This window comes from Aotus nancymaae, unplaced genomic scaffold (assembly GCF_030222135.1).
Source record: "Aotus nancymaae isolate 86718 unplaced genomic scaffold, 86718_ANA_hifiasm-v0.15.2.pri h1tg000006l, whole genome shotgun sequence".
Lineage (NCBI taxonomy): Eukaryota > Metazoa > Chordata > Mammalia > Primates > Aotidae > Aotus > Aotus nancymaae.
The window spans coordinates 46,846,333-46,873,445 of NW_026988417.1; the positions used below are offsets into that span (position 1 = coordinate 46,846,333).

General features: G+C 40.9%; 1 protein-coding gene across 2 annotated transcripts in view; it reads left to right on the forward strand.

Annotated features, from left to right (window-relative positions):
• The first annotated feature begins 2,638 nt into the window (after nt 1–2,638).
• The window catches only part of SLAIN2 (SLAIN motif family member 2), an 82,663-nt gene continuing 58,188 nt past the window's right edge, over nt 2,639–27,113 (forward strand). The window contains exon 1 of one of the 2 annotated variants that reach the window (XM_012441135.3): nt 2,639–3,139. In XM_012441135.3, the coding sequence (XP_012296558.1) occupies nt 2,751–3,139 (389 nt within the window). In that variant the 5' untranslated portion in view covers nt 2,639–2,750. The remainder of the gene's footprint in view (nt 3,140–27,113) is intronic. The other variant, XM_012441136.2, reaches the window with a different exon arrangement.

Genomic DNA, 27,113 nt, shown 5'->3' on the forward strand with positions numbered 1-27,113 from the left:
TAGGGCTTGAGGAATATCTCACTATAGTGTTACTACTCAGCAATTTCCTTTTATATAATCCTTTACATAATCATATATTAGTTTATAGAAATAGAGCTTGAATCCCTTTATGTAATCCTCTATATACAATCACAAAATAGTTGATAGTATGAGTGCCTAAAGAATATTTCCCTACATATATACCTATAATTATATCTTAGTTCATAATCGGAGGAATGCCTAGAGTGGACACAGTACAGAGCATGAATTAAGAAATAAGCAGCTTACAATCAGAGGAATGCCTAGAGCAGACACAATGCAGAGCGTGATTTAAGGGAAAAACAGTTATACCAGGACAACAATCCATGGCCCAGGTGGCAGCGTTCAGTATCGTAAAGATACCCGCTGTATGGCAGGCTTGGGGCGAGAGCCACTCCTCCTGATAAAAGAGTTGTAGGACCTTGCTCCAGTTCTTGTGGAAGGCTGCCCTAAGAACGGCAATCCACCTTAGTGACTGTGAACTTTATCAGCTCTTGCTACTGTGCTGCTTGAAAAGCATCTTTCCATGGAACTCATTGGAAGCTGCCAGAAGAAGGTGGCGGTAACCTTGACAGTTCTGTCACTGTTAAGTGACTTAAAGCATCCTCCTATAAATCTTCTTAGAAGTAGTTTCCCATAGATAGAAGTATTGCACACTGGACCCCTTACAGCACACACCCCTTGACTTCATGGGAATGGGCCCCTTGCTGCGCACTGTCCACCTCCTGGCCTAGGTGACCTAATGGGTGTGGACCCTATGTTTTATTGCTCACGACCCTATCACAATCCTTAAAGATGATTTCACTCACTGCCCTGCCCCCTAACCTATACACAACAAATACTCATGCTTCTGGACATTCGGGGCCTCGCCTGACTCCGCTTATAGGTGGCGTGGCCCCCCCCGAGCCCAGCTGCATTTTTCTTGTACTTCTGTGTCCTGTCTCTTTATTTCTTGGATCCTGCACCTCAGCACAGCATAAGGCTCACCCGGCGACCCTATGGGCACTCAGCCCTACATCGGGCTCCCAACGTGCCCTACAGTTTCCTCAATGAGTGAGTATGGGTTTTTTTTCTTTTTTTTTTGAGACGGAGTTTCGCTCTTGTTACCCAGGCTGGAGTGCAATGGTGTGATCTCAGCTCACCACAACCTCCACCTCCTGGGTTCAGGCAATTCTCCTGCCTCAGCCTTCTGAGTAGCTGGGATTACAGGCACGCGCCACCGTACCCAGCTAATTTTTTGTATTTTTAGTAGAGATGGGGTTTCACCATGTTGACCAGGATGGTCTCGATCTCTTGACCTCGTGATCCACCCGCCTTGGCCTCCCAAAGTGCTGGGATTACAGGCGTGAGCCACCGCGCCCGGCAAGTATGGGTTTTAAGATAAGGAATCCGATATGGCAGGCAGGATATTCTACTCTAGGAAAATATGGCACTAGAAGAACTAAAGGGTAGAAGCAGGTCAGTCATGGCATGCGTCCACACCCAGGTGTAATAGGACTGCATTATTGTTACTAAGCTAAGGGTGGAGGTGGCAACTGAAGAAAAGCTGCAAACACAAGCCAAAGTAGTTCACAACTGACATCTGAAGTCCAACGAATGTGATCAAAACAAAGCATTTAAGTTTTATTTGCGTTTGCTGCCACATTATAAAGGCAGACTTCACATTCATACTATTTTCTGGATTCTTCAGTATCTGTCACCGTGCTTAAGTGCTTTTCATACACAACGTTTTAAAAAGTCAAGACACACTTGATCCAAAGAACAGCCTGTGAGTCAATAAACGGAGAAAGGCAGTAAAGAAGTGGTTTCTATCCCCCAATTCTGCGCCAGTGTGCTGTAAACTTTAAGTCGGGAAAACTGTTTAAACGGATGAGATAATGCCTCTAAAAGTGCTTAGCACGGTGTCTGGCCAGTAGGAAGCACTCAAGAAATTATGATTATCTAACCTTAGACCTCTCTTAACTGTCTGAAACTGGGGTTTCTTATTTTCAGGAAAAGAAACAGGACACAGGCAGTCTCTGAGGCTCCCGCCAGCCGAGACAATCTCCAATTAAAAGTAGGCATCGATTAAATATTTGCTGAACAAAGTAAACCGTCTCTCTACGGCTGGGCTGAGCGCCCACTGAGATCCGGACCGGAGTGGAGGCGAGACCGGCCTGCGGGTCCCAAATGCCCAGACCAACAGGCGGGGCTGACCGAAGACCGTGTGCTCCACCTCAGCCCCGCCCGCGGCGAGCCTTCGGTTCGCTGACAGGCCTGTAGAAACCCTCCCTAGCCAGCCCGACCGTGTCCCACATCCGCCGGCACGCCCCTTCCGGCCTAAACCCCGCCTCTTCACGCCCCCGCCACGCCCCAAAGGCACCGTCCTTGGCCCCGCCCCGCCACGAGCCGGCGCCGGGTCCTCTCAGCGATCGCTGGCGGTCGCGTCCACCCGCGACGCTCTGAGGTCACTGACGGGGCCGGACCGCGAAGGGGCGGAGGGACGGAGGGAAGATGGCGGCAGAGGCCGGATATTGGCGCCGCCTCCCCCAATCCCGGAGCCGGCGCAGATGAGGCAGCTTGGCTGGGGCCAGCGGCGCTTTGGAACCCGAGCTGGGGGGACCCTGGCGGTGGGGCCTGGTCCTGCTATATGCCGACGCCTCGGCTAGAGTGAGCGGCGGCGACGCCTCTTTCCTCCGGCTCTTTCCCTGTCGCTGCGAGAGCGAGCGGGCGGCTGAGGCGGCGGGGCCGGGATGGAGGACGTTAACTCCAACGTGAACGCGGACCAGGAGGTGCGGAAGCTGCAGGAGCTGGTGAAGAAGCTGGAGAAGCAGAACGAACAGCTGAGAAGCCGCTCGGGGGCCGTGCAGGGCGCCGGCTCTCTCGGGCCCGGCAGCCCGGTCCGGGCCGGCGCGTCCACTCCCTCCTCTGGCGCGGCCTCTCCTCGGGGCTTCCCCTTGGGCCTCAGCGCCAAGTCGGGCGGCGGGGCCGGGTCGGGCCCGAGACGGACGAGTAGCGAAGAGCTGCGGGACGCCACCTCCTTGTTTGCGGCGGGCGAGGGCAGCTTGCTGGACGAGGTGGAGCCGCTGCGGCCCGACGAGCTGGAGCGTTTGTCAGGCTGGGAGGAGGAGGAGGAGAGCTGGTGAGCACGGGGCGCGGGGCCGGAGCTGGGCGGAGACGGGCCCGGGGGCGGAGAGCGCCTCTGAGGGTCCCTCTGGTCGTGCGCCTCGCTTTGTGTAACCGGTCCGCTCTCCGGTGGGGACTCATGGTTTTTTTGCTTTGGCAGAGGGAAGGTCAGCTGGAGTTGGGGGTTCGAGGCGTGCGCAAGTAACAGGGTTTTAGCTCGTTCTCTGGCTTGTGGTCTCTCTGGGTGCTGGATCCTATTGGGGTCTGTCGGTTAGCGCAGCTTGAGAAGGGCTGTTTGCCTGGGGAGGAGTCGGAATTGGGAAACTGCTTTGTAGGCAGGGATCCTGCTTTGTGTAAGATACTGGCTTTCGGATGGTGGCCCTGGGCATTTTGGGTGTAGGTTCGGTGTAGGGGAGGGGTCTGCTTGATGTATCACCAGGTGCGGGGGGTCGGGGGCAGAACGAAGTCGTCTGCATCTATGCAGTGGTTAGTGTGTGGGACCCATTTCTGTCGGGTATGGGGAGACCGTGTGGATCAGCACTCTCGCTTTGGGTAGTGGGGTAAAGCTTGCTTTGTGTGAAGAGGGCAGAGGATGGTACTGCTTTGTGTGAAAAGTCAAGGGTGGAACAAGAGCCCTGGCCCTTATTTTCTAAAACAAGAATTGAGTCTTGCGTTTTGCATAGCTCTGAATTGAGTTATCACATCCATCTTTCATTTCCACGTCCTCCTAGGGGCAGAGAAAGAGTCCTATTTTAAACTCTAAACCAAAGCTGTATTGTCATAAGCTACTTCTTTATGAAGTTGTGATCCATACCTTAATCACTTTCGTAAATAGAAAGGACATGGGAGGCTTTCCCCCTCATTTTATTATAAAGATGTCTGTGGGAAATTCCTTCTCTTAATTCTTTTTTTTTTTAAGTTTTAACTTTTAGCTAAAATGTCTCTGCTCTGTTAAAATTAAAACTTCTAATTTTGTGAAATACTCTGGTATTGCAGGGCTGGAACTTTGCAGTGTTCTGAGGTTATTTAAGAGATTTCCTGGATTCAGGCCCTGGTTTTGCCACTTACTAACTGTATGACCTTGAGCAAGTTACTCTGAGCCTCACTTTGTTCTTCTATTTGATGGAGAAAATAATAGCACTTACCTCTATAGAGTTATGAAAATTTAGTAAGATAATCCATGTATGCATTTAGCACTGGATTTGGCATATAGTAAACTCTAAAACTAGCTAGTATTTGTTCTCAAGCCTAGTTATTTAAATCAAGAAATATTTTGTGAACTTTTACATGATGATGTAGGAGATGTTGAAGATTGTGTTGTTACGTGTTCATAAGGCAATTAAGTTTTGTTGAGAACTAAGTTTTGTGCAGTTAAATAAACTGGAAAGTGTATAGTGAATTACCGAAAGAGTGATAAAACAAAAAGTACTGACCGTGCTCTCTAACTGGGAAGAAAATAGTAGTCCAAAGTAGTTGGACCAGACTTTGAGGAGGAGGTGACTTTGGAGTCTGTAAGTGACGAAAGAGCGGGAAGGGCATTTTATGCTCTGACAGCCACAAGAGCACAGTCGGAGGTATTTGTAACTCCCAGTTAGAAGATTTGAGTAACAGAAGTACTCTTGAGTGTATAATGACAAGCCTTTATTTTATTACCACATGATATCAAATGTTATTAGAACTGACTATGGTAGTGACAGTTTTTTATATAAATGTGAAATTGCATTCTCCCAAAGGAATCTTGGGTATGTGTGCACTTGAAAAGAACCCAGAATCATGTAAATATTGTCACATGGCTCTTGCAAGTGATGGTAATAATGATGCTCATAATAATGAGGATTAGCTGAACTCAGCCCATTTTAGATTATGTATTATTAGAACACATTGAGTCTACTTGGAGAAGCCGATTAAGTCTTTGGCTGCTTTGGTTCCTGAGTATGAGCTTTGTTAAGGTAAAGCAAGTCTTCCTTAAATACTATACCTGGAGTTTCTTTTGACTAGATGATTCCTGCTTACTGCTTTGATCCTAGCTTCATATCTTGATATTATAGATGTCATATATTTTTCCTGAGATTTGTGTGAACTGAAAGTTGGATAAATAATTTAAAATGCATTGGGGTATGTGTTTAGGGTAAAAGTTGTAGGGGGAGGATGTCAGTGGCAGGAAGATTCAAAGTCGATTTTTTTCTTAGCAAGCTAAAAATCTACCTTCTGTAACTTCTAGTTGTTGCACTTTCTTTTTCATCTAGAGGAATGAAATTCCTTGGATGTAGAATTCCTCCCAAGTGTGTGCCACAAAGTGCTAGTTCTGAAGATGTCCATAAGTGCTATGTAGAAAAAAAGTGGATGGGTTCTGGGGTTGAATAAATGCAAGAAAAACTGGGTTCAACAAAAATAAACAGTTTTCTTTAATGCTGGGCTCTTGGAGATGCTGGTGTGTTTTGAACATAGTAAATCTCTAGAGAGTATGGTTTTGTCCTAAACTTAATTGAGCTCCCAAGGAGCTAGTAGTATCTTATAGAACACACATAGAAAACAGTGCTCTACAGCAGTCACTTTGACGCTTTTTTTTTTCTTTGGACTCAGCTTCATGATAAGAAATACATTTTAACTCATCATCTAGAATTCACATGTATGTGAATAACTGAAGCAAAAGTTTCACAAAATTATGATTACTTCTACAAGTGATATGCTTTGATATTTTCCATTCTATTCTGTTTCATTAGAAAAAAATCCTGGTTACTACCCAGCTAAGCTGATTTTGTAACCCATTAATGAGTTGTAATTCTCACTTTGAAAAACACTGTTCTAGAATAACTCAGCAAAGTCTAGGGACGAGAACTAACGTCGTGTGTATCACAATGTGTCAGTCTGTGCCACGCAGCTTATAAGTATTTTTTGCCTCTAATTTTATACATTTATGAGATAGGTATCATTTTCTAGGTAAGAAAACTAATCTCTCTCCAAGCATCAAATAAAACACAGTAAATGATAACATCAGGATTTGAATCCAGGTCTTTATATATCATAGCCTGTGCTGTTCCCACTGTATTTTGCTTTTTCTGAGTATAATCTTTTCACATGAATGGCTTCTTCACATATTTGAAGACTACTGTAGTGTCACTGCTGATCCTTTCTCCCTGCCAAGAGAAGTGAGCATTCCCTTCTTTTCTTCAGAGTAAGTAATCCCAGTTTGTTTTATCATTCCATAGATAATGTAATTCTCTGATCCTTCAATCATGGTTATTTTTTTAATTAACTCTAAATTGCTCATTGTCTTTATATATGGTTCCCAGAGTTGTACCAAGCATTTTAGATGATATTTGACCAGACAGAGAGTGTGGTGGATATAAGCCAAATGCTGGTTTTTTTAAACCAAATACTTCATTGACAGTTTTAACTTCTGTTACTTATGCTTAATAAGAGCCCGAAGTATCAACTTCTTTCCTGTATATTTTATACATAAGATGTTATACTGAGTCTTCCTAACCTTGTTTTTATGTGGTGGATTTTTTTAAGCTTAAATATAAGGCTTTTTATTTTTTTTAATTTTTTTTAGATGTGCTTAGATTAAATATGGGCTTTTAAATTTCTTTTTTTTTTTAAAGACGGAGTCTTGCTGTGTCGCCAGGCTGGAGTGCAGTGGTGCAATCTTGGCTCACTGCAACCTCCACCTCCTGGGTTCAAGCAATTCTTCCCTCAGCCTCCTGAGTAGCTGGGACCACAGGCGTGTGCCACCACGCCCGGCTAATTTTTGTATTTTTAGTAGAGATGGGGTTTCACCACGTTGGCCAGGATGGTCTCGATCTCTTGACCTCATGATCCGCCCACCTTGGCCTCCCAAAGTGCTGGGATTACAGGCGTGAGCCACCACGTCCGGCCCCTTTTGTTTATATTTAGACATTTAATATTATCCTTTCTGATTTATTTGGTCTTTACATTTGGTAGGCATACCTACTGTCTTCATTCACATTGTTGATAAAAATATTAAATTGGCAATAAATTACCCTGAAGTGTGCATGTCAGCTAGACTCACTCTATATTAATGCCAGTTCATTAATCAGCACACATTATGGTTGTTCAGTAACTACTAATTCTATCATTGTCAGGCCCATATGACATTTTGGGGGTTACTATGAAAGATTTTGTGTGCCTACAAGATTCTTACCTACAGTGAAGAATACTACATTACTATTACTAACCTATTAAAATAGCCATTGTAGTTGATTTGGTTGGACTTGTTCATGGTCAGTCTTCTAGCTAGCATTTCGTGTATCCACTTTTCCTTTCTTCACAAACTCTTTTTAATCCAATTTTGATTTTTGCAAAATTAATTTGGTCTGGACTTTGTAGACACTGCTTATTTTTCTCTTTAGAAATTATTATATTTCCTTTTATCCAGACTTTTGATCATGCCCGTGTTCACCATGATATTAGTGATAAAATTTCTGTTTTTTCCAAAATTTAGAGTGATATACCTAAGCCCATTTCAAGCTACATTCTGGTTCGCTAGATCAATTTTATCTTAGGTTTATGAAGACACTTTAAACTCATACTGAGCCGGGCGTGGTGGCTCACGCCTGTAATCCCAGCACTTTGGGAGGCCGAGGTGGGCAGATCACGAGGTCAAGAGATGGAGACCCCAACATAGTGAAACCCTGTCTCTAAAAAAAAAAAAATAAAATAAAATAAATTAAAAAAAACCTCATACTGACTTCTCATCAGTGACCTTTGTTGATAAATGTCCCAATTCAGAGCTAGGTAGGTGTGTGGTTTTCTTTTTTGTCACGTGGCTCTTCACTGCTGAGAGTTAACTTATTACATGACCTAATGCTTTTTGTAGAGGGCCATTGGTAAAATTTGTCAGTAATTTGATTTGATAAGCCTAAGTTAATAAAGCAGTTTGTGTAATTATCACCACTTATCTGAATAGTTTGACAGGCATTCACTGATTAACATACTAACATCTTGGGAAGTTTCATGTTTTCTAGACTCTTCTGTACCAAGGAGTTACTTTAAAGTAATGTGGTTTGCATATGTGTGTGTGTGTTAGATGAATCAGAAGTTATACATCTAACAAGCTTTCTATTCCCCCCACTTGTTTTTTTTTACAGCCCCCCCCTTTTTTTTTTTTTTTTTTTTTTTTCCTTTTTTTTTTTTTTTTTCCTTTTTTCCTTTTTTGAGACGGAGTTTCTTTCGCTCTTGTTACCCAGGCTAGAGTGCAATGGTGCGATCTCGGCTCACCACAACCTCCGCCTCCTGGGTTCAAGCAATTCTCCTGCCTTAGCCTCCTGAGTAGCTGGGACTACAGGCATGCGCCACCATGCCCAGCTAATTTTTGTATTTTTAGTAGAGACGGGGTTTCACCATGTTGATCAGGATGGTCTCTATCTCTTGACCTCGTGATCCACCCGCCTCGGCTTCCCAAAGTGCTGGGATTATAGGCGTGAGCCACCATGCCCGGCTCCTTTTGTTTTTTTAAAGAGAGGGGGTCTTGCCATGTTTCCCAGGCTGGTCTCAAACTCCTGGGATCAAGCAATCTGCCCACCTCAGCCTCCAAAAGTGCTAAGATTACAGGCAGGAGCCATCGTTCCTCGCCCTCTATTCCATTGTTAGCAGTGGTTTTCCAGTCATTCTAAAATGGCTTTAAATTTTTTTCTTTTTTTCTTTCTTTTTTTTTTTTTTTTTAAATAGAGACGGGGTTTCACACCATGTTGGCCAGGCTGGTCTCCAACTCCTGACCTCAGGTGATCCGCCCGCCTTGGCCTTCCAAAGTGCTGGGATTACAGACGTGAGCCACTATGCCCGGCCAAATTTTTTTTCTTTAATGAAACAAATACTTAGTGTACCTGTGTGCTACACAGTGTTGGGAACACTGAGAGACATGATAGTGCCAAGTTCTTAAAAAATAGAATTTGACCAAGCAGGGCCCCATGGTTGATAAAAGTATATTACAATCATTATAGTGTACCCATGTTTTATATGCCAAGCATTGCACAAGACAGCAGTCCCCAATCTTTTTAGCACCAGGGACCCATGTCATGGAAAACAATTTTTCTGTGTACCGGGGTGGGGGTACAATCCACAGCTCACTGCAGGTTTGACCCCCGCCCCCACCTTCCCCAGGCTCAAATGATTGTCTTTTTTTTTTTTTTGAGATGGAGTTTCGCTCTTGTTACCCAGGCTGGAGTGCAATGGCGTGATCTCGGCTCACCGCAACCTCCGCCTCCTGGGTTCAGGCAATTCTCCTGCCTCAGCCTCCCGAGTAGCTGGGATTACAGGCAAGTGCCACCACGCCCAGCTAATTTTTTGTATTTTTAGTAGAGACGGGGTTTCACCATGTTGACTAGGATGGCCTCGATCTCTTGACCTCATGATCCACCCGCCTCGGCCTCCCAAAGTGCTGGGATTACAGGCTTGAGCCACCGCGCCCGGCCTTCAAATGATTGTCTTACCTCAGCCTCTTGAGTCGCTAGGACCACAGACACTTGACACCATGCCTGGCTAATTTATTTTTGATGTTTTGTAGAGACAGGGTCTCACTATGTTGCCCAGGCTGGTCTGGAACTCCTGGGATCAGGTGATCCACCTGCTTCACCCTCCCAAAGTGTTGGGATTACAGACATGAGCCATAGTGCCCAGCTTCTTTACACATGTTATATCATCTAATATGTACAATTTGGAGTTGTGATTATTATTCTTTTTATTATAAAATATACATAACAAAATTTACCATGTTAATAATTTTTAAGTGTACAGTTCAGTGGCATTAAGTTTATTCACATTGTTGTGCAATCATCACCACCGTTCATCTCAAGAACTTTCATCTTCCTCAGTTTAAACTGTGTACCCATTAAACAGTAATTCCCTGTTCCCATGGACCCCAGCCCCTGGCTACTACCATTCTACTTTCTGCGTCTATGAATTTGACCACTCTAGCTACTTGTATAAGTAAAATCATACAATATTTGTCTTTTTCTGTCTGGCTTATTTCATTTAGCATTATGTCTTCACAGTACATCCAAGTGGTAGAATGTATCATGTTATTCCCATTTTACAGTAAAAGAAGCTAAACCCAAAGTCATATAGCTAATAAAGTGAAATTGAGATTGACACCAAATCTAAAAGTCAAGTCTGATGAAGAACGATTGATCTTGATTTATTTTAGACTGTAGATATTTAGCTTGGGGAAGAGAACTTTTTGAATATTTGAAGAACTATAATAAAAATTACTACTTACATAACTCTTCACTAGACTAATAGGTATAAATTAGAGGCAGGCAAATTTTGATTTAGTAGAAGGAAGAATTTTCTAATAGAGCTGTTTTTGGATGATATGGACTACGCTAAAATTGTTGGAAATAACCTTCAAAAGACTGCTGAATGCTCCTGTGACAGACGATATTACAAAGAAGTAAGAAAGTTAAAATTGGTGAATTCTAAATGTTAATTCTTTGGCAGTCTGCATGGGAGCATAAGATACCTTCAAGGCAGGCCGGGCGCAGTGGCTCACGCCTGTAATCCTAGCACTTTCAGAGGCCAAGGCAGGCAGATCACTTGAGGTTAGGAGTTTGAAACTAGCCTGGTCAACATGGTGAAACCCCATCTCTACTAAAAATACAAAAAAAGTAGCTGGGCGTGGTAGTGGTTGCCTCTAATCTCAGCTACTTGGGAGGCTGGGGCAGGAGAATTGCTTGAACCTGGGAGGTGGAAGTTGCGGTGAGCCGAGATCATGCCATTGCATTCCAGCCTGGATGACAAAACAAGACTGCTTCTCCGAGAAAAAAAAAAAAAAGAATACCTTCAAGACAAAGTGCTAAGCTTAAGTGTGCGGAGATCTTTAGCAATGGAAGCATCATGGATATTTTCCCTTTAAGTCTGTGGCACATTTCTCTGAATAGCCTCAGTAATGGCCAGTTGTTTTCCTCGTTTTAAAATTAACCAAAATACTGGCATGGCTCTGTTTCATAGGATTACAGAAGCACTTTGTTTTAGACTTCTTTCTTTCTTTTTTTTTTTTTTTTTATTAATAAGACGGGGTTTCACCATATTGGTCAGGCGGGTCTTGAACTCCCGACCTCAGGTGATCCGCCTGCCTTGGCCTCCAAAGTGCTTGGATTACAGGCGTGAGCCACCACGCCTGGCCTAGACTTCTTTGTACTTTTTGTAATTTCCAAGTTTTCTGATGTGACCATGAATTGCTTTTATAATTTAAAAAATCCTGTTGATAAAATTTAAGTCAGTTTCATTACTCTGTGATCATGTAGGAATCATAACATGATATATTAAAAGCCTTGTTACTTAGTGGTAGTTTTCCTTGTTACTTAGTGGTAGTTTTCCTTGTTACTTAGTGATAGCAAGGTTATATATCACAGATGGATACATTTTGGCTTCAATAAATATGGTTTCATTTATTGAGTACCTCCCATAGGTGGAGCACTATGCTATAATGATAGCATATTTTTGATAGAATTGGAACCGAAGACATGTATATGATCTTATGATCTATTATTCTTGTTTCTTTTTTGTTTTTTTCTGTTTTTTTGAGACGGAGTTTCGCTCTTGTTACCCAGGCTGGAGTGCAATGGCGCGATCTCGGCTCACTGCAACCTCTGCCTCCTGGGTTCAAGCAATTCTCCTGCCTCAGCCTCCCGAGTAGCTGGGACTACAGGCATGTGCCACCATGCCCAGCTAATTTTTGTATTTTTTAGTAGTAGAGACGGGGTTTCACCATGTTGACCAGGATGGTCTCGATCTCTTGACCTCGTGATCCACCCGCCTTGGCCTCCCAAAGTGCTGGGATTACAGGTGTGAGCCACTGCGCCCGGCCGTGTTTTAAATTTAACAATTTAATTGGTCAAAAAAACATTTATTGAACTGGATAGCACCCAGGACTGAAAGTGGTTTAGAATACTACTTGTTCCTGTTCTTAACTTTGCACTTAAAAAATTAAATTCCACAGTGTAACTATTAAAACGTTTATCAGATCTACCTAAATAAATCGTGTAGTCTGTTTTCATGGAAAACACAACTTTGGTTTTAGGAATATCAGGTAAGGAACCCCAAAGTTGTATAGCCCACATCCTGTGAGCCTTCTGGATCACTGATGCTGCTAATGCTCCTCAGTCCCATCTTTGAGGCCACCCTGTATTCAAATTCCTATGCTAAATTGCCCAGGGAACCTGATGCTGATACCCTGGTAGTCCAAAAAGACTACTTGCCTTCTACCTCCACTTAATGCAGACCCCTGCCTCCTTACCCTTCTGCTAGGAACATACCCATAATGATATAAATTCACGTAATTTCGACATATTTTAAAAAAACAATTTGGGCAGTAAATAGCAGAATTAAGGAGTTTCTTAATATAAATGGTTTGCGTTACCTGAATACACTGTTCCTTATATTAATTATCTGTCCTAGCCAGAGCACATAGTATGTGACTCCTGTTGGGCTAATTTTCTGTAGCAAAGATGAATTTGTAAAAGAATGTAGGTTTTAAGGCTTTGTTAATAATAAGTTATTTCACTTCTTTCATTTACTCAAAGTCATGTCTTCTGGGATCTTTCATTTTGGTATCCAAATTATGGAGGAAATGAACAACTTTAGGACAAACTAGTTTAAGAGGAAGGCTTTAAACTAGGTGTTTAGGAGTGGCTCAAAAAATGCAAAACACAGTTTACTTTGAACTGGGAAAGGTCTCAAATTCTGAAATAAAATAGAAATTAAAGACCAGAGGAAAAAATATTGATTATATCTCCTTGAAATGTGAAGTCTGCGTTCCCAAGAGGCTGGCACGTCTGCTGGGGACTCTTGGCCAGCAAGAAGGTTCCGACCTGAATAGGGGAGTGCGCGGAAAAAGAGGACAGGCAATTGGGGTCTGGAGGGCTGAGTAAGCAATGCTTAGACAGCAATTTTATTTTGCACATAGTATATATATCTTTGTCCTACTTCATTTGCAGGAATAGACACCATTATCTCATACATCAAAGGGAACAAAAAGTCCTCAGGATACAAGCTTAGGCAGCAGATAACACAATAGTAAAATCAGGTACAATATCGGATACAGTTAAGTCGTGCAGGTGGGTCTCATTACCGGGGTGAGGAAACCTATAGTTAAAAAGTTAATGATCTATACAAGGCACCAGAGAGGCAGTAAACCTATTATCTTTGCAAACAGCAGTCACAAGAACAAGCACAGGACCCAACAATAGTGGGTAAACAAAGTCATAAATGCAGGAACAGAAAATAGACACAATGTCTTCTCAGACCACATAGGCATCACATCATGGTCTAGTAAAATTATTTTCGTATATCCTTTGATTTCAGTTCAGCTTTCCCATAGCTCGACTGCCTCCAACGGGAAACTGTGTCCGGGCTCAAGCTCACCATATGGCAAGGCCCAATTCCGAGGGGCCTTACATGGGAACGTTCCCCACAATGAAGAATAATAAATGCAAGATAATGCAGTATCACAGTATCAGATATGAAATTTTTGAAAATATTTGGAAAGATAAGACCAAGAAAGTTGTATTTAGTTAAAAATCAGATTTAGAATTCATGAGGATGAATCAAATCATCTCCCACTTCTGCAGTGTACTAGAACTGAAACTTCTCCCCCACACATGCCTCCACTACTCCATTCAGGAGCTTCTGCTCCTCTCTCTGAGAGAGAGTAAGAAAGTACCCAATTATGTGTGGTTGTTGAGGCTTATTTTATTTGAAAAGTGTGAATGAGAAGCAGGAGTGGGCCAAGCTAAGTCTGTGACTCTTGACTCCAATAAGTTTGAGGAATGGGATTTTTTTTTTTTTGAGACGGAGTTTCGCTGTTGTTACCTGGACTGGAGTGCAATGGCGCAATCTCGGCTCACTGCAACCTCTGCCTCCTGGGTTCAAGCAATTCTCCTTCCTCAGCCTGCTGAGTAGCTGGGACTACAGGTGCGCACCACCATGCTTAGCTAATTTTTGTATTTTTAGTAGAGACGCGGTTTCACCTTGTTGACCAGGATGGTCTCGATCTCTTGACCTCGTGATCCACCCGCCTCAGCCTCCCAAAGTGCTGGGATTATAGGCATGAGCCACAGCGCCCAGCCCCGAGGAATGGGATTTAATAGATGCTACCAAGTTAGGCTTTTAGTATGCATTTAATGCCTAATCAGTGCTATATTTTATAGTGATAATCAGATTAACTTGTGTGTTTTTGCTAATACCTATTTAGTAGACACAGAGTACTTTAGTAATTTTAGGCTGTGAATGCTTACATCTTTTGAGTGGGCCTGCTCATTTCTCCTCTGAGTGGGAGATGATGAATCTTGTACAGTGAAGTTCTTATTTGCCATTGGTTATACTTAGGGTTGATCTGGAGTGAATTAAAAAGCAAAACCCAAAAAAACTGATGAATCCTAGAAACCTGAATCTGGAGGTTTGGAACTTGATGAGCAGGCACCGTAAGTCTTGATGGTAGCACAGCCTGTGAGTGAGAGGCTAACAACTTTTATGTGAGGTATAATAATCTAGTTTTGTCTTAATTCATCTTGAAATTTCTGTCGAACATCATGTCTGTCCAGTGATAACTGCTGTATAAACATTTGTTTAAATTACTGAGTGGAGCATAAGCTTTCAAGGTGTTCAGAGTTTGGCTAGGAGACAGAATGGACTCAATTCTGTTCTCTCTGAGACTAATAATATTTTCTAAAAGAAATGTTTATGTGGGCTTGAATGTGAGAGCTGGGACTTTGGATTTGGGTACAGATGGAAAGGTATTTTTTGCTGTGTGTGAAAATCAAGCATAGGGAAAATAGCAAGTGATACATTTGAATAGGGTAGAGAAAAGACCTATGAAGATACTTAACTAAAGGGACATTTGTTAGGAAACAAGTGAGAAATAAAGTGAGTCATTGAGTTGGAGATCATACTGTGAATGACCTGTGAAATCTAGGAAGTGAGTTTTTGAATATTGGAATGCTCTTAACAAAAGCATTTTGGAGAGGTTAGTGTGGCAATAGTATGTAGGTGAGAACACAAGTTATAGCTACCTTTATTGGCTAGAAAACAGCCACTGATGTAATGCCAGCACTTTGGGAGGCCGAGGCGGGTGGATCACGAACGAGGTCAAGAGATCGAGACCATCCTGGTCAACATGGTGAAACCCCGTCTCTACTAAAAATACAAAAAATTAGCTGGGCATGGTGGCGTGTGCCCGTAATCCCAGCTACTCAGGAGGCTAAGGCAGGAGAATTGCCTGAACCCAGGAGGCGGAGGTTGCGGTGAGCCAAGATCGCGCCATTGCATTCCATCCTGGGTAACAAGAGCGAAACTCTGTCTCAAAAAAAAAAGAAAACAGCCTCTGAGGTTGATGTCCACCTCTTGTGCCCTGAAGTATTCAAACCAAAGCATTGAATTGAAACCAGAGTATTGAGGCCACAGTGATACTATATCCATTTCCTACCAACCACTTAACATATGTTTCATGAAAACCATCACATCAAGCTAAATGACTAAAGATTAGGTCATTTACCTAAGAAGGAAATAATAGATATCATTTTGTTTTCAAGATTTAGTTCCTCTTAAAAAACATTCACTTTGTAAAAAAATGTCATTTTGATCTTATTAACACTATTATAAGGGTAATCTCAAAGCAGAATTTTGTAACCTTGACATTTGGCTCAGATAACTTTTTGTTGTGGGTGCTGTTCTGTGCATTGTAGGATGTCTAGCAGCATCCCTGGCCAACCAGGAGTGTCTCCATACATTGACAGGTGTCCTTTAGGGGCAAAATTACCACAAGTTAAGAATGATTGCCTTGGCCAGGCGTAGTGGCTCACGTCTGTAATCCAAGCACTTTAGAGGCCAAGGCGGGCGGATCACCTGAGGTCTGGAGTTCAAGATCAGCCTGACCAACATGATGAAACCCCGTCTTTGGAAAAAAAAAAAAAAAAAAAAGAATGATTGCCTTAAAGGATACTTATGGTATGGTGTCAACGTGGCCAGAAATATCAAGTACTACATTGCAGTAGTAAGTTTCGTATTCTGATTACTTTGCTCCATTTACATTTTCTGTGTCAAAAATAGTGCTTAATATGGTTTGACTCTGTGTCCTCACCCAAATCTCTTCTTGAATTATACTCCCATAATCCCCACATGTTGTGGGAGATAATTGAATCATGGGGGCAGTTTCCCCTATGCTGTTCTCATAGTAGTGAATAAGTCTCACAAGATCTGATGGTTTTATCAGGGGTTTCATCACAAGATCTGATGGTTTTATCAGGGGTTTTCACTTTTGTGTCTTCCTCATTCTCTCTTTGCCTGCTGCCATCCATGTAAGATATGACTTGCCCCTCCTTGTCTTCTGCCATGATTGTGAGGCTTCCCCAGCCATGTGAAACTGTAAGTCCAATTAAGCTTCTTTTGTAAATTTCCCATTCCCAGGTATGTCTTGATCAGCAGCATGGAAACTGACTAATATAGTGCTGTTCTGAAAATTAGGAATAACTGAAGTGATTGGGTACTACTTGAGAGTCAGTGGAGCGCTAACCAGATGAGATGCCAGAACGGTAGATTTAAATTAGAACTGCCTTGGGGAAACTGTAATGAATGGTCACCCAAGAAGTAATCAGATATTTATTGAGTCAGGTGTGGAACACTGTCTGTAATGAGACAAAATAGACATAAGAACTTTGATGGTTGGAAAGTTTCATGAAAGTCTTCAAAAAAGACTTTATGGTCAGTCTGGAACTGTCCTTAAAGTAAGGCTGGGTTAGATTAAAAGGAAATTCTTTTTTTACCCTCATAGTCAAAAGAACTATGAACAAAGAATCCATAGATGAAACTCTCCATGATGCATGAAACAAACATTTATTTGGTCAGTTTGGCTGAACACAGGTTTTTTTTTTTAACTGGATTAAAGATCAAAGGACATAGTTTTGAATCTGAAGAGAGGATTTTGAAAACTAAGCTGTGGAGTATGTCTGATGAGAAAGTTTTTAAGCTGTGAAACTGTGTTACATAGATCTGTGTTTTAGAGTGTAAGTGGTAGGGTGTTGATAGATTGGAAGTATGAAAGTCTGCTAGGTATGGAGAAAACAGTTAAGATTATTCTAACAGTCCGTACTTGATAAGATGGGGCCTAGACTAGAGCAAGGTCAGTGGAAATGAAAAGAAAGGGATGGATTTAAGAAGCATTAGTGATAGGCTATGTCAATTGAATATGAAGAGAGACAACAGTCAATATTAGCTCTGACATTTTCATTTATTGACTGGAAAAGATGTTACTACTTTGAGGGTTTTTTTTTTTTTTTTGAGACGGAGTTTCACTCTTGTTACCCAGGCTGGAGTGCAATGGTGTGATCTCAGCTCACCACAACCTCCACCTCCTGGGTTCAGGCAATTCTCCTGCCTCAGCCTCCTGAGTAGCTGGGATTACAGGCACGCGCCACCATGCCCAGCTAATTTTTTGTATTTTTAGTAGAGACGGGGTTTCACCTTGTTGACCAGGATGGTCTCGATCTCTTGACCTCGTGATCCACCCGCCTCGGCCTCCCAAAGTGCTTGGATTACAGGCGTGAGCCACCGCGCCCGGCCTATTTTGAGGGTTTTTTGGGGGATGTCCATAGGAAGCAGTTTAGAGCTCTGTGATTGGCACTAAGAAGAAAGATTAGAACTAGTAGCATTAGAAAATTATGACCAAAAACCAATAGTTGGTTATGGCAAAACAGCACCAAAAACTTTCCAGTAAGAAAAAAGTTATCTGATAAACATAGAATTAAATAGTAGGAAGAAGTATCGAGTTGTATCTTGAGAGGCAACTGTTGATAGAATAACAAAAACATTGTGGGCTATATAAAGTGAAGAAATAGAAGAGCTCTTTTTTTACACTATGTATGCATTTTCAGACCCTCAAATCAACTTCTAGCTTTTGTAATTAAACAAGTGATATAGAAGAAACTGATGGGAAAGTGAAAAAGTTAAGGGATTAGAGAGTAGGTTAAACTTAGCCTCTTACAGAAATTGGGATAATTTGATTACTGTCACTTTGGAGAGAGATCCTGGTTAATGGTTATGGGTTTTTTGTTTTTTAAGGCTGAGTCGCTCTGTTGCCCAGGCTGGAGTACACAGGCGCAGTCTTAGGTCACTGCAATTTTTGCCACCCTGGTTCAAGCAATTCTCTTGCCTCAGCCTCCTAAGTAGCTGGGATTACAGATGCCCACCACCATGCCTGGCTAACTTTTGTCTTTTTGGTAGAGGCGGGGCTTTGCCATCTTGGCCAGGCTGGTCTCAAACTCCTGATCTCAGGTGATCTGCCTCCCTTGGCCTCCCAAAGTGCTGGGATTATAGGCATGAGCCACTGTGTCCGGCCTGTTGTGGGTATTTTGAAAGGAACAAATGATGAAATGATTATGAATTAAAATAGGAAAAATTTGATTCAGCTAATCTTACAACCGATAACCAAATGGTTAGGATCAAGAAAGAATGTAAAATTTTCATTGTTATAGTATTTCAGGAAAAAAATGTCATGCTTTTTTATGAATTCTTCATACTCATTTCATTGAGTTCCTTTTTTATTGTGTGCCAGGAAGTTTTCTTTGGGGATGAGGAGGCATAATCGATGATGTGAAATATTCTTATTCCTGTTCTTGAGACGCTTAGAATCCCATGTGAAGACAGTTATAAAATTATATGAAAATTGTGTATATACACAGAATTACAAATTCTAACAATGGAGGATTAGATTAGGTTTTCTCTAAGACTATGTGAATTCTACTAATACTATTCCTTCTTTCCCCCAAGTGTATTTTGTGCTTTCTGACCGTCTCAGAATACAGTATACTTCAGGAATCCTCACATACCCGTTCTTATCATTCTATATAATTCAAAAGAAAAATGAAAGTGAATGTCTAGGCTGGTATTCTTAAACATTAACTTTAGTTCTATAAACAGAATACAGTATACCCGTCTCTCTTACCTCCTACTCTGGCATGTAACATTAAAATATTGTTAAACTTTGTTTAGTACTTTATGTTGTTGAGGTTAAACACATTTAATATACATATATTTTATATATTTATAAATATATAAATGTAGATTATATCTAATTACAAATTTAGATTTTTCTCATTCTTATCTGGTTCATAATTTCACAAAGTAGATAAAATATTTCAATTTTATTATGACTCAAACTAATTTTAGAACCTATAGGAATACTGCAGATAGAAAATTCTCTGAGGTGTCAGTTTTTTAATCTTTTTTTTTTTTTGAGACGGAGTTTCGCTCTTGTTACCTAGGCTGGAGTGCAGTGGCGCCATCTTGGCTCACCGCAACCTCCGCCTCCTGGGTTCAAGCAATTCTCCTGCCTCAGCCTCCCAAGTAGCTGGGACTACAGGCCGCGCCACCATGCCCAGCTAATTTTTTTTTGTATTTTTAGTAGAGACGGGGTTTCACCATGTTGACCAGGATGGTCTTGATCTCTTGACCTCATCTCATGTTCCACCCACCTTGGCCTCCCAGAGTGCTGGGATTATAGAGGTGAGCCACCGCGCCCGGCCAGTCTTTACTGTATTAATAAACCTTCGTTATCTGTGTTTTGTGGATTCAAACTTTATGTTCCTGTATCTTTTCCAAGATAATTTATTTGTAGATGCTTTATCAACAATACGAAAAAATGTTAATTTTTAAAACCTAAATTATTAAGTTGACAAAAAAATTAATTGCTATATTATAGCAGTATGCATTAGTACTATCTTGGATTTGAAGAATATATCATTTGCTAAAAGTATGACATTTTAGCGAGGAACTAACGTGGTTTCTTTTTTTTTTTAAAGACGAGGTTTTACCATGTTGGTCAGGCTGGTCTTGAACTCCTGACCTGAGGTGATCCGCCTACCTTGGCCTCCAAAGTGCTTGGATTACAGGCGTGAGCCACCACGCCTAGCTGGAACTAATGTGATTTCTGTGGGTAAGGTCCTGTTTTAGCCATTAAAAAGCAAAGCATTCTAAAAGAAATTGCGTGGATTACATATGTATGTAATGATTGTATATATTATATATGTACATATCCATACATATATCCATGTATGTTTTCTATGGACTAAAAACTTCTTGTGTTAGTAATTGCTATCTATATATGCAATTGTAGCTGAAAAGATCTGTATTAGTATACATAAGACTGTCTTGCAGCTATTGCCACAATTTGCAGAGTCTGGAATAGTTTGAGACTCCAGGTCTTTCGATGTCTTCTCTCAAAAAGAAGCACTCAATTTCTGATTGATGTAGTCTAGGTTGGTCTCACTGTAGCTAGTGTTTCCCAGCATTCCCAGGTGCTTATGGCTCAGCACTAGAAGGTTTGTTCTTTAAAGACTTAATTCTCAACCTCAAGTTTAGTGACACTGCAAGGAATATCAAAATTGTTTTGATTCTCTTAAAATTAAAAAAACCCATGCCATACTGGAATGGGAATAAAGTAAGTCATGAAATGAAAATGGAAGCTTAATTGCTATTTCTAAAGGTTTGAAATTCACTTTTTTAAAAGCTTTTCTTCAGTTTACTCTGCTTGCTTTGCACTGTTTTTTGAACCATGCTGTTTTGTGTTCTGTCATACATAACTGTTTATATACATGTATATCCTACCCTGTAACTAATGTTGCTTCAGTACTTGGAAATAGCTCTATTCTAAAACTTTATTGAGTTTGCCTTGCTAATAATTATTAGTATTATTGATAATATTTTTGATATTTCTCTAAAAACCAAAAGAACATATTATATATATTTATATAAATATAGTATTAAATGTCTTTTACTCACCTGATGGGTCAAATATGATAGTAAAATAGCACTATGATCAATCTAGAAATTCAAAAAGACATTATATATTTGAATTGAATATGTTTTTCTTCAATTTAAGTGTGATTTTTGGTTGTAATAGTAGGTGGGATTGATTGAAACTTTTTATTTTATAGTAGGTGAGGCTTAAGAGAAAAGAGCAGGGAACATTGTGGCTATTAGAATGATTGCTATATTGAAGTCTTTTGTTTGTTTGTTTCTGTTTCAAGAGACAGCGTTTCTCTCTGTTGCCCAGGCTGGAGTGCAGTGGCATAGTCATAGCTCACTGCAGCCTTGAACTCTTGGGCTCAAGCAGTCCTCCCACCTCAGCCTCCCAAGTAGCTGGGACTACAGGCTCTTGCCACCATGGTTGACTGATGTTTTTTTAAAAAAACTTTTGTACAGACAGTGTCTCACTATGTTGCCCAAGTTGGTCTTGAACTCCTGGCCTCTGGTGATCCTCCTACCTCAGCCTTTCACAGTATTGGGATTACAGATGTGAGTCACCATGCCTGGCCCTATTAAATTCTTTAATTTAGGAATCTTTTATATTCTCTTAAGCAATGCTATTAGGCAGTAAAGTATAATATTTAAGAGTACTGCTTCTGGAGCAATTTTGGTTTTGCCATTTAATAGCTATGCCACTTTGGACGAGTTACTTTTCTCACTTGTCTCAGTGACCTCATCTGTAAAATGGAGATTATAGTAATAGCTATTTTATAATTTTGTAATGAAGATTAAAAGAGCTAGGCCGGGCGCGGTGGCTCACGCCTGTAATCCAGCACTTTGGGAGGCCGAGGAGGGTGGATCACGAGGTCAAGAGATCGAGACCGTCCTGGTCGACATGGTGAAACCCCGTCTCTACTAAAAATACAAAAAATTAGCTGGGCATGGTGGTGCGTGCCTGTAATCCCAGCTACTCAGGAGGCTGAGGCAGGAGAATTGCCTGAACCCAGGAGGCAGAGGTTGCGGTGAGCCAAGATCGCGCCATTGCACTCCAGCCTGGGTAACAAGAGCAAAATTCCGTCTCAAAAAAAAAAAAAAAAAAAAAGAGCTACTATATTTAAAATACTGAAACAATGCCCAACATTTAATGAGCATTTGATTCAGTATAAATTATATTAATTGCTATTACCACATTGACTAAGAAAGCTTATTAAAGCATTATAAGCAATGTATCCTAATGGTTTAGAATTACTAAATTATATTTGCTTGGGAGTAAAACCAAAGATACTTCTATTTTTTTATTTTTATTTTTTGAAGCAGAGTTTTGCTCTTGTTGTCCAGGCTGCAGTACAATAGTGCGATCTCAGCTCTGTACCTCCGCCTCCCGAGTTCAAGCCATTCTCCTGACTCAGCCTCCCAAGTAGCTGGGATTACAGGCAACTGCCACCATGCCCAGAGAATTTTTGTTTCACCATGTTGTCAAGACTGGTCTTAAACTCCTGACCTCAGGTGATCCACCTGTCTTGGCCTCCCAAAGAGCTGGGATTACAGGCATGAGCCACCCTGCCCAGCCCAAAGATAAGATAAACTTTTATTAATGAAGGTTTTTTTAATGATAGAATTATAAAAATGGAAACAAAATTAGTCTCAAAGTGGCCACTTTGATCTAATTTACTTTGGTATGCTCCCTTTATCTCTTTTCATATTGCTTTTTAAAACATAGACATTGTTTTTTATTCACTGTTAATTCAGATCCAAATATTTGAACATGTGTAGTGTCTGTGAAGACTATCTGTTCTGCATTGAATGTACCTTACTCAATGAATAGGTAGAGGGGGATGATTTTGAGGTAGTAGAAGTCTGATTATATTCCTCAGCCTATAAAAAATTTGCATCTAAAGAAATTTTTTTTTTTTTTTTGAGTCGGAGTTTCGCTCTTGTTACCTAGGCTGGAGTGCAATGGCGCGATCTCGGCTCACTGCAACCTCCGCCTCCTGGGTTCAAGCAATTCTCCTGCCTCAGCCTCCTGAGTAGCTGGGACTACAGGCGCACGCCACCATGCCCAGCTAATTATTTTTGTATTTTTAGTAGAGACGGGGTTTCACCATGTTGACCAGGATGGTCTCGATCTCTTAACCTCGTGACCTCGTGATCCACCCGCCTCGGCCTCCCAAAGTGCTGGGATTATAGGCGTGAGCCACCACGCCCGGCCTATCTTAAGTTTAAATCATTTTTGTCCTTGCCTTCAGTAGCCTACTTTCAGCTGGCTACAGTAAGAAAAGTGATTACTATGGTTACCACATATTCAGCAAAGTAACTCCTGTCTCCTTTCCTCTCACTATTATTTAATTATTAATATATGTCTGTCATGTGTAGAGATACATTAATAATGTGAAGAGAAGTCTAGAAAGACATATGCCAAATTGTAAATAATTTTGGGGTGTAATTTTGGTAGAAAAAGGGAGATTATTAATTTTTATATTTGTACACTTCTGTATTACTGGAAGTTATTACACTTAAAAATAGTTATAGTCTTAGTTGTCTTTAATCACCATATTATACAGGTATGTGTGACATATGGGCCAAATTACATTTCTAATAACTCTCAGTATTTAACAGTGTACTTAAATTGTATTTAATGGTGTTTAGTTTCTTTGTCATGATTGTTCTAAGGAAAAAAATAGGATCTCAAAAGGCCAATTTATTTCTATCAGATTTTAACAGTTTTATTGAGATGTAATTTGTATATCGTAAAATGCACCAGTTTAAAGTGTACTATGGGCTGGGTGCAGTGTCTCATGCTTTTAGTTCCAGCACTTTGGGAGGCTGAGGTGGGTGGATCAGTTGAGGTCAGGAGTTCAAGACCAGGTTGGCCAATGTGCCAAAACCCAGTCTCTACTAAAAATACAAAAATTAGCCAGCAGGCTGGCCTGCATGCCTGTAATTCCAGCTACTCAGGAGCCTGAGGCATGAGACTTGCTTGAACCTGGGAGACGGAGGTTGCAGTGAGCTGAGATCATGCCACTACCCTGCAGCCTGGGAGATGAAGTGAGACTGTCTCCAAAAAAATTAATAAATAGATAAAAATAAGAAAATGTACTGTGGTTTTCAGTGTTTGGTGGTTTTTAATATATTCACAGAATTGTACAGCCATCACCATAATTTAGTTTTAGAATATTTCCAGGGCCGGGCGCGGTGGCTCACGCCTGTAATCCTAGCACTTTGGGAGGCTGTGGTGGGTGGATCACGAGGTCAACAGATCGAGACCATCCTGGTCAACATGGTGAAACCCCGCCTCTACTAAAAATACAAAAAATTAGCTGGGCATGGTGGCGCGTGCCTGTAATCCCAGCTACTCAGGAAGCTGAGGCAGGAGAATTGCCTGAACCCAGGAGGCGGAGGTTGCGGTAAGCCAAGATCGCGCCATTGCACTCCAGCCTGGGTAACAAGAGTGAAACTCCATCTCAAAAAAAAAAAGAATATTTCCAGCATACCCGAAAGAAACCATGTACTCATTAGTAGTCATTTCCCATTCCTTCTCTCCACCCCCTCATCCATCCCCAGGCAACCACTGATCAACTTGTCTCAGATTTGCCTATTCTAGACATTCCTTATAAATGGTATCATACAATCTGTGGTGTTTTGTGACTGGCTTCTTTTACTTAGCATAATGTTTGAAGTTCATGTTGCAGCATTTTTATTGCCTCCAACACATTTTTTAAAATGTCTCGTTTCAAATTATAAATATCAACTCAAAAAATTCAAACAGGACAACAGCGAATGAAATATAAAGTAAGTCTCTTATTAGAATGGGGGCAAGGGAGCTGGGCACAGTGGCTCACACCTGTAATGCCAGCACTTCGGGAGGCTGAGGTGGGCAGATCACGAGGTCTGGAGTTCGAGAACAGCCTGGCCAAATATGGTGAAACCCTGTGTCTCTACTAAAAATTCCAAAATTAGCCAGGCGTGGTGGCATGAGCCTATAATCCCAGCTACTTGGGAGGCTGAGACAGTAGAATCACATGAACCCGGGAGGCAAAGGTTGCAGTGAGCCAAGATCACATGACCACACTCCAGCCTGAGTGACAGAGTGAGACTTCATCTCAAAAATAATAATAATGGGAGTAAGGGGCAGAAATTCCTTTTTGATAGGATGTATCTAAATGTCTACAAAGATACTTTCTTAAAACATTTTGCATCAATGTTGTACATAGTGGGGACACCTAATACAATCTTAATAGAGATGTTTCAGGAAGGTTTTCCTGAAGAATTGACATTTAAGCTGATACCCAGTAGAAAATAGAGAAGAGCTGGGTCAAGATTAACAAGGGAGGGTGGGGTAAGCAAAAAGTGCAATCAGACTTGTTGCAAGGGGAACAACTTGCACAAATGACCTAGCAAAAGTGTTGGGCTTTCCAGGCATAGAAATTAATTCCATATGGTTGCTATTTAAATTTGTGTGGTGGAGGAAGGTGAGAAATGAAGCTAAAGAGGTACTATAACAGTTAAATCATTGGTTAGGTCTCGAGGGCTGTAGGGATCATTTTTGGAAAAAACTCCATCCTAAGGGCAGAGGGAAACTGGCACAGAATTTTTAGCAAAATAATACTAATAAAGTCAGTTTTGTATTTGAGAAAACACTAGCTGCAGTGTACAAGATGAATTTGAAGAGCAGGCAAGACCAGAGATTTTCAAAATTAAAATTTTTTTAAAAAAATTCTTTTGTTCATATCCATTCTTTGCCCTTTGCGTTTTTATATAAATTTTAAGATCAACTTGTCAGTTTCTGTTAAAAATGCCTGCTGAGGTTTTCTAGGGATGTATTGATTCTATAGGTCAATTTGGTAGAGTTAACATCTTGAATGTATTGTGTTTAGATCTATAAACATGATATATCTCTTCATTTGTCTTTCATTTCTCTCAGCAATATTTTATAGTTTGCAGTGCACATCTTGCATTTCATTTGTTCAGTTTATTCCTGAGTATTTTATTCTTTTTGATGCTGTTGTGAATGAAATTGCTTTATCTGTTTCATATACAGGTTGTTTATTGGTAATGTTTAGAAATACAACCGAGTTTTTGCCTATTGATCGTGTGTCTTGTGACCTTGCAGAACACATTTGTTATATTATTTCTTTTTAAGAGTTCTACAGAGGATTTTCTGTATATAATATCAACATGTCTGTGATTAAACATGGTTTTCTTTCTTTTCAATCAGGATGTCTTTAGTTTCTTTTTCTTGCTTTATTGTACTGGCTAGATACTCTAGTATAGCATTTAATAAAAGTATGAGAGTGTACATCCTTACCTTGTTCCCAGTCTTAGGAGAAACTATTTGTTCTTTTACTATTGTCTATTTTTCTGAAAGACTTTGTGTGAGATTGGCATTATTTCCTTAATATTTGTTAGAATTAATAATTGAAAGCATCTGGACTTGAACTTTTCTTTGTGGGAAGGTTTTTAAATTTATTTTTATTTTTAATTATTTTTTGAGATGGAGTCTTGCTCTGTTGCCCAGGCTGGAGTGCAGTGGCGCAATCTCTGCTCACTGCAACCTCTGCCTTCTGGGTTCAAACGGATTTTCCTGCCTCACCCTCTGGAGTAGCGGGGATTACAGGCATGTGCCACCACACCTGGCTAATTTCACTGCACATGACCGGTTTTAAATTTTCTAATTCAGTTTATTTTATAAGTCTATTCAGGTTCTCCTTCTTGAGTTTTTAGAGTTTGTGTGTTTTTTTTTTTTTTTTGGTAGGTTGTGTTTTTTAGGAATTCATCTGTGTTTTATCTATTTTGTTGGCATTAGGTTGTTTATAATATTTGCTTATATTCCTTTTAATGTCTCTAGTGTTTGTGGTGATGTTCTCTTATTTATTTATTTATTTTTTTGTAACTTACATTTTCTTTTTTTCTAGGTCAATCTCATTTAAAAATTTATCATTATTTTGTCTTTAAAAAAAAAAAAAAGGCCATGCACGGTGGCTCACACCTATAATCCCAGTACTTTGGGAGGCCGAGGCAGTGAATCACTTGAGGTCAGGAGTTTGAGACAAGCCTGGCCAACATGGTGAAAACCTGTGTCTACTAAAAATATAAAAAATTAGCCAGGCGTTGTGGCAGGTGCCTGTAATCCCAGCTATTCGGAAGGCTGAGGCAGTAGAATGCCTTGAACTGGAAGGTGCAGGTTGCAGTGAGCCAAGATCACGCCACTGCACTCTAGCCTTCTAGTCTGGATG